General features: G+C 40.0%; 2 protein-coding genes across 2 annotated transcripts in view; both read left to right on the forward strand.

Annotated features, from left to right (window-relative positions):
• LOC124292039 (scavenger receptor cysteine-rich domain superfamily protein-like) overlaps nt 1-4160 on the forward strand; it is a 66521-nt gene extending 62361 nt beyond the window's left edge. Inside the window, exon 10 of the mRNA XM_046729114.1 lies at nt 3948-4160. Coding sequence (XP_046585070.1) covers nt 3948-4160 — 213 coding nt within the window. The remainder of the gene's footprint in view (nt 1-3947) is intronic.
• A 241-nt stretch (nt 4161-4401) lies between these two features.
• On the forward strand, nt 4402-11871 carry LOC124292048 (B-cell receptor CD22-like). Its single transcript, XM_046729124.1, has 5 exons — nt 4402-4468; nt 7385-7627; nt 9348-9608; nt 11099-11245; nt 11849-11871. Exons 1-5 carry the CDS (start codon nt 4402-4404, stop codon nt 11869-11871), a joined length of 741 nt encoding a protein of 246 aa, XP_046585080.1.
• The last annotated feature ends 1012 nt before the right edge of the window (nt 11872-12883 follow it).

A 12883-nucleotide genomic window follows, 5' to 3' on the forward strand; every position in this document is an offset into this window, starting at 1 on the left:
TTGACATAGTTGTGATGTGGATTGGAGTGATTTGGAGGTAGTTTGGGCATATTTGTGATGTGGGGTGGTATGACGTGGAGGTAGCTTTGGCACAGTTGTGATGTGGTGTGGTGTGATGTGACGTGGAGGTAGGTTTGGCATAGTTGTAATGTGGTGTGGTGTGACGTGGAGGTAGGTTTGGCATAGTTGTGATGTGGTGTGGTGTGGTGCGACGTGGAAGCAGGTTTGGCATAGTTGTGATGTGGGGTGGTGTGACGTGGAGGTAGGTTTGGCACAGTTGTGATGTGGTGTGGTGTGACGTGCAGGTAGGGTTTGCATAGTTGTGTTGTTGGATGGTGTGACGTAGATACGCGTTTGACAATGTATTGAGGCGGTGTGGTGTGACGTGGAGGTAGGTTTGACACAGTTGTGATGTGGGTTGGTGTGACATGGAGGTGGGTTGGATAGTGTACTAGTCAATGACACAAAGGTTGTCGTGGTTGGTGAAGACGTGCATGTACACTGTGTAGAACATGTCAACGCTTGTACAACATCTGAAGCAAATATTCCCATACATCTCCACGTAGATTTGACACAATTGTGATGTGGGGTGGTGTGACGTGGAGTTGGGTTTGGCAATGCAGTGAAGTGGGGTGGTGTGACGTGGAGGTAGATTTGACACAAATGTGATGTTGGTTGGTGTGACGAGGAGGTGGGTTTGACACAGTTGTGATGTGGGATGGTGTAATGAGGTTGTGAGTGTGACAATGTAGTGACATGGGGTGGTGTGACGTGGAGGTGGGTTTGACAATGTAGTGATGTTGGGTGGTGTGACGCTGAGTTGGGTTGAACAATGTGGTGATGTGGGATGGTGTGAAGAGGTTGTGGGTTGGACAATGTGGTGATGTGGGGTGGTGTGACGTAGAGATGGGTATGACTATGTAGTGATGTGGGGTGGTGTGACATGGATATGGGTTTAAGAATGTGGTGATGTGGGGTGGTGTGATGAGATTGTGGGTTTGACAATGTAGTGATGTTTGGTGGTGTGACGTGGAGGCGGGTTTGACACAGTTGTGGTGTGGGGTAGTATGTCTTTCGTGGCCAAAACGAGCTGGTGAAGTAGTGCACATTTTGTGCTGCAGTTGGGTTGGACAAAGTAGTGATCTACTATTTATTTAAGGTTGGACTCAGATACTATATGTTTAGTTACATGAAAGTAATAAAATATTGGATAACATTGCTGAAAATGCCAGGTACCAGATTCCCCAAAAATGTTAGAACATGATGATGCTTTACGATGATAGAGGTAAATATACTGAGTCAAAAAAGAAACTTCACATTCTGTCTACAGGGCACTAAAAAACAACAAGAGATGGTAAGATGGTTAAATTGTTATTATTTCATTGCTGAGATCTGTGTGATGTACTCGATACACTGACAGTGCCATAATCAGTTCCATTAGGCTACACCGCCGTTCCAAAACATGGGTATACAGAATGTCAAGTCACAAGAATAAAAATGCGATGGCCAGTCCATGACGTTGATTCCAGCGTTTTGAATGAAATTTCGTGTCAACATCGCGGTATACGACCGAGCATTATCATGCTGGAACTGTAGACCTGGGCCATGAGCCGCCATGAAAGGAACGAGTTCAGGGGTGAGCACCTGGTCGCGGTAAGCAGCTGTGAGGTTTCCACGGATGACCAGAAGTCGGGAACGGTTGTTCCCACAGAAAGCACCCCACACCATCCAACTTCCACCCCCGAATCTGTCGACTTCCTGTACACAACATTGGGCATACCGTTCACGACGTCGTCTCCAGACTCTATGCCTGCCGTCCGCGAATCTGAGGGTAAACCTGGATTCATCGCTAAAGACGACTCGTTTCCAGTCTCTCTGGGTCCATCGGAGGTGACGTTGGGCCGACAGCAGACGTTGATGTTGATGAAACGGTGTCAATATTGGCCCACGATATGGACGTCGAGAATGGAGATTGGCAGCCCGCAACCGATTTCGAATGGTCTGTGAGGACAGTCGACCTCTAAACATCTCAGCCCTGGTTCGTGTAGCCGGCAGAAATCTGTCACGTAGGTGACGTAGGACGATTTGACGGTCTTCTGCTCGTGACGTCACACGTGGACGACCCGACCTAGGGCGATCAGAAGTGGTGCCAGTTTGTTGTAGAGGACCTCGCAAGTCATACACAGTACGACGGCTGCATCCCATTGCTCTTGCTACGTCAATAACTGATTTTCCCGCTTGCAACATGCCAACGGCACGTTCACGTTGCACATTTGACAATCGTGGCATTTCAAGTACCGTTAGAACCGTGGTTTACAAGTGTTTTTCAATTCTTGAGGCCAATGCAAACACGTGCATATGAAGAAAAAATCTTCGCTGCGAAGATCGACTGCACGTGCAAGACCTGATTTGGCACTAACATCATTTGCAGGACGAATGGATGGGTTTGAGTTGGTTTTGCTAACGTTTTCTAAAGTCGAAAGATAGGGATCCCATTTCGGATACATAGATGTATCATCAGAAAAAAATTATTCATTATTTTTCAAATTGCATTTCGTGAAGTTTCTACTGTGACAGTGCACAATTTATCAGTATATTCTTCATATTTGTATATTTTTCTGAATGTATGTATTTCATATATATTTGCCACAAATTTTACTTTCATTTTGAAGAGTTGTAATATCGAAACGTCACTTCATGTCATGGCTCCTGCTGATGTAACGCACTTCGCAAAGATAATTAACATAAGCCATATACCATTGAAAGTGTCAACTTAAAACTCAATCAATTGTTAATTGCACCCGTAAATGTCTTAATGACCACCGTGCAGATGTCCAGGCCACAACTGTAGAAACAAACTGCAATAAATCTGACCTAATTGACGCCAATTACCATTGTGACACGGTCATGTGACGTCAGCTATAAAAACTAATCCAGACAAGGGTTGTAAAACAAACCGTAATTAAGCTGATGCAATTATCCTGTCACGGTCACGTGACTACCCCTCCAAAACTCGTTTCGGCTTGTCCAATCAGTAACTGTTTGATCTATGTCAACCAACCAAAATCGTAATTACCGTATTATATGTTTTGGCCAATCGCAAAGAATTCCAACATTGATCAGTGATGTTTTCGGCTATAAAAAGAGGTCAGTGATTTCCGATCGGCACACTTGACCTCACAATAAATGATGAAACATCTCCTTGACTGATCATTGACTTAAGGAATTCTACATTCTATTTTAAGGTAAGTTCTTTGGTACAACTCTACGAATTCTGTCAGATAATGTCATGACTGGAATATATTATTTATGAATATAAATTTCATATCATGTATATGTTTTTAGTGGCAATATCATGTGTATGTTTTTATTTTGCATGGACATTGACATGCATATATCTCAGTCGTTAATTGAATATGTAAGTGAACTAGATGTGCTGTCATGGATTAGTTGTGCCTATATTGCACCTCATGTATGGACACATTAGATGTACTTTACATCAGTAATATGCTGATAGTGAACAAATGTAAATATTTGGTTCAGTGGCAAATATCATTTATATATGTTTTTATATGACGACAGCTGAGGTATAATTGTGATTTGTGTTAAAATGATTTGTATGAATGATTCCCGAATATGATTATTATTTGATGTTAGGTTGAAAGAAGAAATATCATATCTGTTATACATACAAGCTCTACCGTTTGAGATGCTAATTCCCCATCAAAATGTGTATATTCGATTATTGTTCGAATATCTTTTATGCATATGTATTTATGAATAACACACTTGACCTCACAACAAATGATGAAACATCTCCTTGACTGATCATTGACTTCAGGAAATCTACATTCTATTTTAAGGATTTAAACTTGTTATCCCATAACAAGCGGGGTAACAAATGGTGGAAAAAGGGTTTCCCTAAAACCTCTCACATGCCAAAACAGAAAGGAACAACGCCATCCTTCAATGCCTACGGACTCCGGAGCAGCTCCCAAATAGATAGAACAAGGTCAAGTCAGGCCCAGTACTTCCCCACCAGCTGTTCCACAACCTCGACCCTGAGAGCCAACGGCAACCATCAGACCCACAACTCCCCCGCCAGCTGTTCCACAAGTTTCACCCACAATGGCCTTCAAGATCAAACACCTGGGAGTTGACAGGTTTGATGGTGAGGACAATGTCAACCTGTTCATTGACTTCTGCAACATGCTTTCCAGCTACATAAACTTAATGAAGAACAACAAAGACAATACCCGCCTATGTTCTTGAAGGCAAAGCCAAACGGTTCTTCAACTCACAAGCTCTTCCAGTGAACACACCCACTGAAGACCAGCTGAAGTACCTAAGAGAAGATTTAGACCTGCACCCTTTGATGCAGTTCTGTACCCTGTAGCCCAAATGGCGTCAGAAAAATTGCAAGACTACACAGTGGATGGTTTCCATGCCACCACGACTGCCACAGTACGTAAGAAAAAGCCACGTTTCTTCAAGGCTGCCTCATAAATATGTTCATACATACAATATCAGATATAGCAATATTCAATTCTCCACCTTGATAACCTCTCTTCCCTTTCACTTCTTTCCTATCACCCTTCTAACACAATGATGAGAATAAGCCTCAACAACGTGCATAGTAAATATGTGTCTACAAAGTGCTAGGGATATGTAAGAGACGTCTTACACTTCTCACCCCCAGACTTATTCCCATCTAACTGTGATTTCCTTATTTCTCAGGACTCTTGTTCCTCTTTGGATGCATCCTATTTGGACTTCTCTTGCATCCCGTTTCTGGAGAGAAAGCAACAGATTATGTAATTCAGCGTATGAATTAAGGCGTAGTCTTCACCCTAAATTATATCCATTGTATTGTCACCAGCATATGTTTGTCTCTTCTTCAAGTATAGAGCACTAGCTGCCACTCTTTGTTTGGTTTCACAACCTTCTTTGGTTAAATCAGAACAACCCTCATTTGAGTATCACAACCCAACTACCCCTACCCCCACAATAAGTCTATCTATGGTAACATCAACATTCCTGGACAATCTTCCCATCATGCTTCACGTCATTATCATAATGTTGCTTATTGTAATCGTATACCAACTCAAGTCCAAGAAGGCACACTGTACTTTAATCTCACTTGAGTTTACAACAGGATTTCAATGTGAACTCCTCCCCATACTTAGTTTAAGTACATGTCCATCCAACTGGGATGCTACCTTGCTAACTACGACGTATGATATTTATGTAGATGGTTATATCTTTCCAACTGTTCATATTCAATGGCCAGGACTTACAATTAAAAATAAATATTCGTGCCAACCTATCAATATCCCAAACAAATTCCGCGTGAACTGCTTTAAAGCCAGACGCATTCGTACAATTTTAAAACATCCTTATTCTGCTACTATTTTTATATCCCATCATGGTCTGTACAATATTCTTCACCCCTACAACAGTCATATATAGATGACAAATGACCACAGTTATTTTTGTAGTTAGAAGGGCAAACAAGGGCACCAACCACTGATTAGTGTAAACATTCATTGTGACATGTTTTGCATTCTTTGAACCTCATTTGTTTTTGCTTTTGAGGACAAAAGCTTGTTGTCACCCGAGGGTATTGTGACAGTGCACAATTTATCATTATATTCTTCATATTTGTATATTTTTCTGAATGTATGTATTTCATATATATTTGCCACAAATTTCACTTTCATTTTGAAGAGTTGTAATATCGAAACGTCACTTCATGTCATGGCTCCTGCTGATGTAACGCACTTCGCAAAGATAATTAACATAAGCCATATACCATTGAAAGTGTCAACTGAAAACTCAATCAATTGTTAATTGCACCCGTAAATGTCTTAATGACCACCGTGCAGATGTCCAGGCCACAACTGTAGAAATAAACTGCAATAAATCTGACCTAATTGACGCCAATTACCATTGTGACACGGTCATGTGACGTCAGCTATAAAAACTAATCCAGACAAGGGTTGTAAAACAAACCGTAATTAAGCTGACGCAATTATCCTGTCACGGTCACGTGACTACTACCCTCCAAAACTCGTTTCGGCTTGTCCAATCAGTAACTGTTTGATCTATGTCAACCAACCAAAATCGTAATTACCGTATTATATGTTTTGGCCAATCGCAAAGAATTCCAACATTGATCAGTGATGTTTTCGGCTATAAAAAGAGGTCAGTGATTTCCGATCGGCACACTTGACCTCACAATAAATGATGAAACATCTCCTTGACTGATCATTGACTTAAGGAATTCTACATTCTATTTTAAGGTAAGTTCTTTGGTACAACTCTACGAATTCTGTCAGATAATGTCATGACTGGAATATATTTTTTATGGCAATATCATGTATGTTTTAGTGGCAATATCATGTGTATGTTTTATTTTGCATGGACATTGACATGCATATATCTCAGTCGTTAATTGAATATGTAAGTGAACTAGATGTGTTGTCATGGATTAGTTGTGCCTATATTGCACCTCATGTATGGACACATTAGATGTACTTTACATCACTAATATGCTGATAGTGAACAAATGTAAATATTTGGTTCAGTGGCAAATATCATTTATATATGTTTTATATGACGACAGCTGAGGTATAATTGTGATTTGTGTTAAAATGATTTGTATGAATGATTCCCGAATATGATTATTATTTGATGTTAGGTTGAAAGAAGAAATATTATATCTGTTATACATACAAGCTCTACCGTTTGAGATGCTAATTCCCCATCAAAATGTGTATATTCGATTATTGTTCGAATATCTTTTATGCATATGTATTTATGAATAACACACTTGACCTCACAATAAATGATGAAACATCTCCTTGACTGATCATTGACTTAAGGAATTCTACATTCTATTTTAAGGATTTAAACTTGTTATCCCATAACGAGCCGGGTAACAGGAGGTAGAAGATGAATACCACCTCTTGCTTCTTTGTCCACCGTATGCGAATACCAGAAAAGAATACATAAAGAAATTTTTCTATTTGAATCCTCGAACAGACAAATTCTATACCATCATGTCATCCCAAAATCAAACAGTCACAAAATTCCATGCAATAAATATATAGATCCTCTGCATTACAGATGTGATATTATTTACGATATATTCATTTCTTTTGCACCCACTGCTACTGTATGTAAATATGTCCCATAGTCCTACGGCCTTTTCAGTACCGTAAATAAAGATTGATTGAGATAGTAATGAAGGGAATCGGTGGGTGTGGGGTTGTGGTACCTTTAGCTACACGTACAAAACATTTATGCTGAGTATGTATTTGGATTCCTGTTTCAGTATTTAATCTTATAATTTGATGATTGTTTACTATGTCCCTTCTTCCAGATACTCTGCGTATCCACCTGGAGCCGCCGGGTAGTGTCCTAAACGTCCTTCTTGGTCAGTCCATCAGTCTTGTATGTATGGTCGATTACTCCAACACTCCAGTTACTTCGTTCAACTGGACACACAGTGGACGTTCCTACAGTGGACAAACATTCAGTAAAACAATAACATCCAAGTCTGACTCGGGCAACTTAGCATGCACTGTCCAGAATGTGATGGTCTCTACTCGAATCAACGTGTGGTGTAAGTGTTCCATGGTATAAAGCATAAAAATCATAATATATTGTGATCATAGAAGTCATCAAAATGTTTTAAAAAGAACGGATAAAGGCATTTGGAAGAAGACACATGATTATTTGGAGAGAAGTAATGAGGGCTTATTTGTCTGACAAGAATTCAAGTATACTTTTTAAAAAAGTAGGGGAACTTCATGTTAAATTTACAATGAAAAAAATCTGGAGATATATCGAATTCAATCAAGTTGATATAATAATAATGAATGTTTGAGAGTGCATCACCACTTGCACTCCCTTATGACCATAGTTGTTTGTACAGTAATCGCTCTTCAAAGACTGGTGTATGACGTGAAATTTGCGTGTGTAGGATTTTCATGTATAAACAAAAAACAACCTGCTGGAAACAAACACCAGCAACTGTGTGCTGCAAGATGTTTGTCAAAATTAATGGTCTACAGTGATTTATGGACCTTATTAAAATCCGTCAAAATCAAGAATGACAACCCATGCTCGTCTGTGCGCCTACTGCGTTGTGCACCTACTGCACTCCATGCGTTGTGTTTAGGGGATGATAAAGAGAAATGGTGGTGCGTTCATAAGATGTTTGTCTTTGAAAAGATTGTTAACGCTTATATACCTCCTTTCCAAATTAGGTTCCCCTACTTTTCAAGGGTATATTTGTGGGGCGCGGTGGGCGAGCTGGCTAAGACGCCAGGCTAGTGATCCAGCGAGGTTGAGGTGCCGGGATCGAGCCCACCTGTGACCGGGTGTAAAAACCTTGGAGTCAACTTTCTGTGCAGACTCTTTCAGTGTTGTCACAACCCCTAGTGTACAGTACACAACCCTGTGCACTTAAAAGAACCCACGAATCCGTTGGTATATGACCAGATGGTGGCCACATGAATACGTGCAAACACCTAGTTGCGGGTACAGCAACGTGCAGTGAACTTTTGGACAAAGTACTGTGACTATGTGTCCCAGTCCACCCAGCTGTGAATGGGTACCTCGTTAGGATGAGAAAGCCACAATAACTCGGTGCGCCTAGTGGCTGCAAGAGTTGTATACTCCCCATTGATAATACGATGTGCCGTTGAGATTGACATCCAATGATCGAGGGGAAAATACCAGCGCCTTAAGCATGAACTAGTTGCCTGGATATGTGCGCTATATAAATATCCTATAATACTAATAATATATTTGTAAGCTTGGTTTAAGGTCATTTTGAACAGCTTGTGTGCTTGATGTGAGATGAAAACCAAAGGCATGTTGCTAACAAATCAGTCATCAGTGTTATGGTGAATATTGTAGTCAAACCATGATTATAGGATCAGTGAGGTCCTGACAATTTGCAGCCCCGATATCCAGTTTAGCCACCGGTGCTACAAATATCACCAAGAAATGTCAAATGTTTCATTTTACTACATTTACTGTTGTAAATTTTGATTCAATTGTCTATACTTGGTAATTAAGAACCACTACAGCAGACATTTGCCAATGTACACCCAGGGAAAACAGCGTTTCGGAGTGTATACATATTCCTTCATCAGGTGAATGATGAATGATGAATGATTAACCTGATGAAGGAGTAAGTATATACTCCAAACTTTTGTTACTTATAATAAACATTGTAACATGTCATTCGTTTTACAAATTCCGTGTCATGTGATATTGCAGCATGCATAGTGTACAAAGTTTGCCTTTGACAAAAAGATCATATATGTCCCCAGACCCGCCAGAGGTACATCTGGAACCGAGCACTGACACCATTACTGTTGGTGTCGGTGAAGACCTCCGTGTGCAGTGTGTCGTGGATGATGCCAGCCCTAGTGTCCACACATTCAGGTGGTCACACAACGGACGAACAAGTACTGGGTCGACCTTCCTCAAACGTAACGTAACCAAGTCTGACCAAGGGCAACTGACCTGTACTGCTGACAATGGGCACATGATGACGCCTGGACGGGCAGCTGCAACTATAAATATGAAATGTAAGAGCAACTGTTTACTTTATATTATTGCTCACTTGATTGATATTGTGAGATGAATTCATGATTATAGTTCAGTTTTATTGCACATGTATTAGAAGCTGTCCTTAACGCCCTGATGTCACATCGGTGCTACAATATTGAAGGTAACGTCATCCTTTGGTCGTTGCATCATTTTGTTCAAACAATAAATGTAGTGCCAGTGAATGTAAGCGGTGATCTAGCAATACTCCATTTTATACAAAGATTGTGGGATGCATTCAGTACCACATACTCTTTTAACCAGACCGGTGACCATCAAATGTAGTTGGTTTGCAAGTTATAATAACATTCATTTGGCATAACTAGCCCATTTAATCTCCACGGTAATTAGCTATTCTCAATTAAAAACACCCCATAAGACTGTATGACAAAAGGGATGATTTTAACTTTCCGATAGGCAACATTCCCCTCATGTTGAGCTATTTTTGCTGAGTTTCATACGACTCTTGCTCAGAACTTGTTCAATCAAGGTTACAACATTCAAAGCCTCAGTAAAGTCTTGAAAGGTTTTTTTTATAGTAGACATGTTGAGGACATTTGCTCTTCTTGAACACACTACACTTTTGATAGTGATTCGTAAACACATACTCATAATATATGAAATTGTACATCTGTACAGTCTACTCTTCAATTGGAAGAAATTTCTTATGGATGTGGTTGTCCCAGCTATTATTTATATACCATCAGACGGATTCTTTTCACAGGGTATAAATGTCTTATGATATTGTGCATTGTGCACTGTGACTGTTTGATGCTGTGGTTATTTTTTAAACCTTGTAAAACATGAACTGGAATCTTGTGTCTGACATAAGTTCCACCGGAGATCCACCTGTCAACAAGGCTAGATGTCATCAGTGTCACGGCCGGGAATGCTGTTGAAGTTGAATGTTGACGATGCAAACCCTGCCGTCACCTCCTACATGTGGCGTCACAACGGCGATATCAGTTACGGACAGAAGTTTCTTAAACACGCGTCATCTTCTGATTCGGGGAACCTATCGTGCTCTGCTACCGATAGACAAGGGACATCAGCAGTTGAAACAAGCATCACAGTCTGTGTGTAGCCCCAATATCGCTGACATGTGTTCTGCCAACACGTTGAGCAAAACGGATTGTGTGGTTAATGCTTTACTTGATGGTTGGAAAAACTTGTCACCTACGTTAAAACATAATACAGTTCCTTAGAAGGCATATCAAATATACATTTGTAAAGAGGATATAATGTACAATATAAGCATTTATCAAAATTCATGAATGTCCCCCCGGCACGCCAGACATACATGTGAACTAATCAATGACATTAGTTGTCGTGGTTGGTGAAGACGTGCATGTACACTGTGTAGAACATGTCAACGCTTGTACAACATCTGAGGCAAATATTCCCATACATCTCCACATAGAATACATTCATTTTTTCACTTTGATAATCTGGTCTTTCTGTTCTGCCACAGTGGACGCTTCCTCTTTGATCGGGAACGATGACTCTACAAGCAAATTTAAAGTGATTGCCATAGCAACAGGATCTGTTGGCCTGGCCATCACCATCATCCTCATCATCCTCATTATCTGCCAGAGGAGGAAAATGAGGACTGCAAAACGTAAGTATATTTGTGGTATAACTTGATAACATCAGTGACATTAAATATGCACATAGCTGCAGACATATGACTACCTTACATAGATACCAACGGTACTATGTATTAAATCCGAGAAGCTCTTAAATGATAGTTCACAGTATTTTTCATTGTCCGTGATTTTAATCGTAGTAAATGTGTTCTTTTAACGCATGGCTAGCATCTGAATAAATTATGTAAATTTACCTGTGTCCATGCAGGTGGCGCCGATACTGTAAGTCCCCATAGTCCTCAATATGGTGATCTACATTCAGTTGTTGGTGACCTATAGCCCGGTTTATATATTGCATTGTCCTGCATAGTAATAAATGTTTTAATGCTTACATGCCTGTTTTAAATTTCTTTCTGTTGTTTTACTGTCCATTGTGGACAGATTTTACGAAATGACTTTATTGATTATTAAAATATATAGTATTATAGCCATAAAGTATTATATGGCTGCAATATTGCCGATGTGAATCTAAATCTTAACTCACTCAATCACACAAATAATAGTAAATTCTATTGAAAATAGTATTAAATAGTATGGCTCTGAATATAACACTGACAACTGCGTTTTCGTTCCAGCTATTGAGAATCCAGAGAGGTAGGTGTATTTTTATAGCTAGAATTGTTTAATCAACAGTTAGCCTGTGTAACTGATAAAGCTACTTACAGTTATGGTGCTTTTTATACCGAAAATTGCCTTTTTCGTTCTTTATTCACACAAAAATAGAGTTACGACCGAAAATGTGTTTATTTTACAGATGTATTCGCCATTTAATTGTAAAAGGCTATCTAAAAGGCTATCTATCTGTTTTATATAAATTACAACAGCTTACTTGTCAGTTAGTGGACACCTTTGTCTGTTGTACAGTTATAAAACTTACTGAACTTCTGTAATTAAGTGGCATTTTCGAAGCTGGTAGGATGAAGATGAATACCGTATACTTGTATTAATAATAAAAGAAACTTCACAAAATGTAATTTGAAAAATAATGAATAATTTTTTTCTGATGATACATCTATGTATCCGAAATGGGATCCCTATCTTTCGACTCTAGAAAAACGTTAGCAAAACCCATCCATTCGTCGTGCAAATGATGTTAGTGCCAGATCAGGTTTTGCACGTGCAGTCGATCACGTGATCTTCGCATCGAAGTTTTCTTCATATGCCCGTGTTTGCATTGGCCTCAAGAATTGAAAAAACACTTTTAAACCACAGTTCTAACGGTACTTGAAATGCCACGATTGTCCAATGTGCAACGTGAACGTGCCGTTGGCATGTTGCAAGCGGGAAAATCAGTTATTGACGTCGCAAGAGCAATGGGATGCAGCCGTCGTACTGTGTATGACTTGCGAGGTCGTCTACAACAAACTGGCACCACTTCTGATCGCCCAAGGTCGGGTCGTCCACGTGTGACGTCACGAGCAGAAGACCGTCAAATCGTCCTACGTCACCTACGTGACAGATTTCTGCCGGCTACACGAACCAGGGCTGAGATGTTTAGAGGTCGACTGTCCTCACAGACCATTCGAAATCGGTTGCAGGCTGCCAATCTACATTCTCGACGTCCATATCGTGGGCCTATATTTACTATTATTTGTGTGATTGAGTGAGTT

This window comes from Haliotis rubra, unplaced genomic scaffold, assembly GCF_003918875.1.
Source record: "Haliotis rubra isolate DU_JTF1 unplaced genomic scaffold, ASM391887v1 Scf1133, whole genome shotgun sequence".
NCBI lineage: Eukaryota > Metazoa > Mollusca > Gastropoda > Lepetellida > Haliotidae > Haliotis > Haliotis rubra.

What these genes read in the sequence shown, in the direction of transcription:
- LOC124292048 (XM_046729124.1), top strand. Translation starts at nt 4,402, where the DNA reads ATGGCGTCAGAAAAATTGCAAGACTACACAGTGGATGGTTTCCATGCC. An exon ending in TACTCGAATCAACGTGTGGT is followed by an intron (nt 7,628 to 9,347) that starts GTAAGTGTTCCA and finishes ATATGTCCCCAG; the next exon opens with ACCCGCCAGAGGTACATCTG. An exon ending in TGCAACTATAAATATGAAAT is followed by an intron (nt 9,609 to 11,098) that starts GTAAGAGCAACT and finishes GTTCTGCCACAG; the next exon opens with TGGACGCTTCCTCTTTGATC.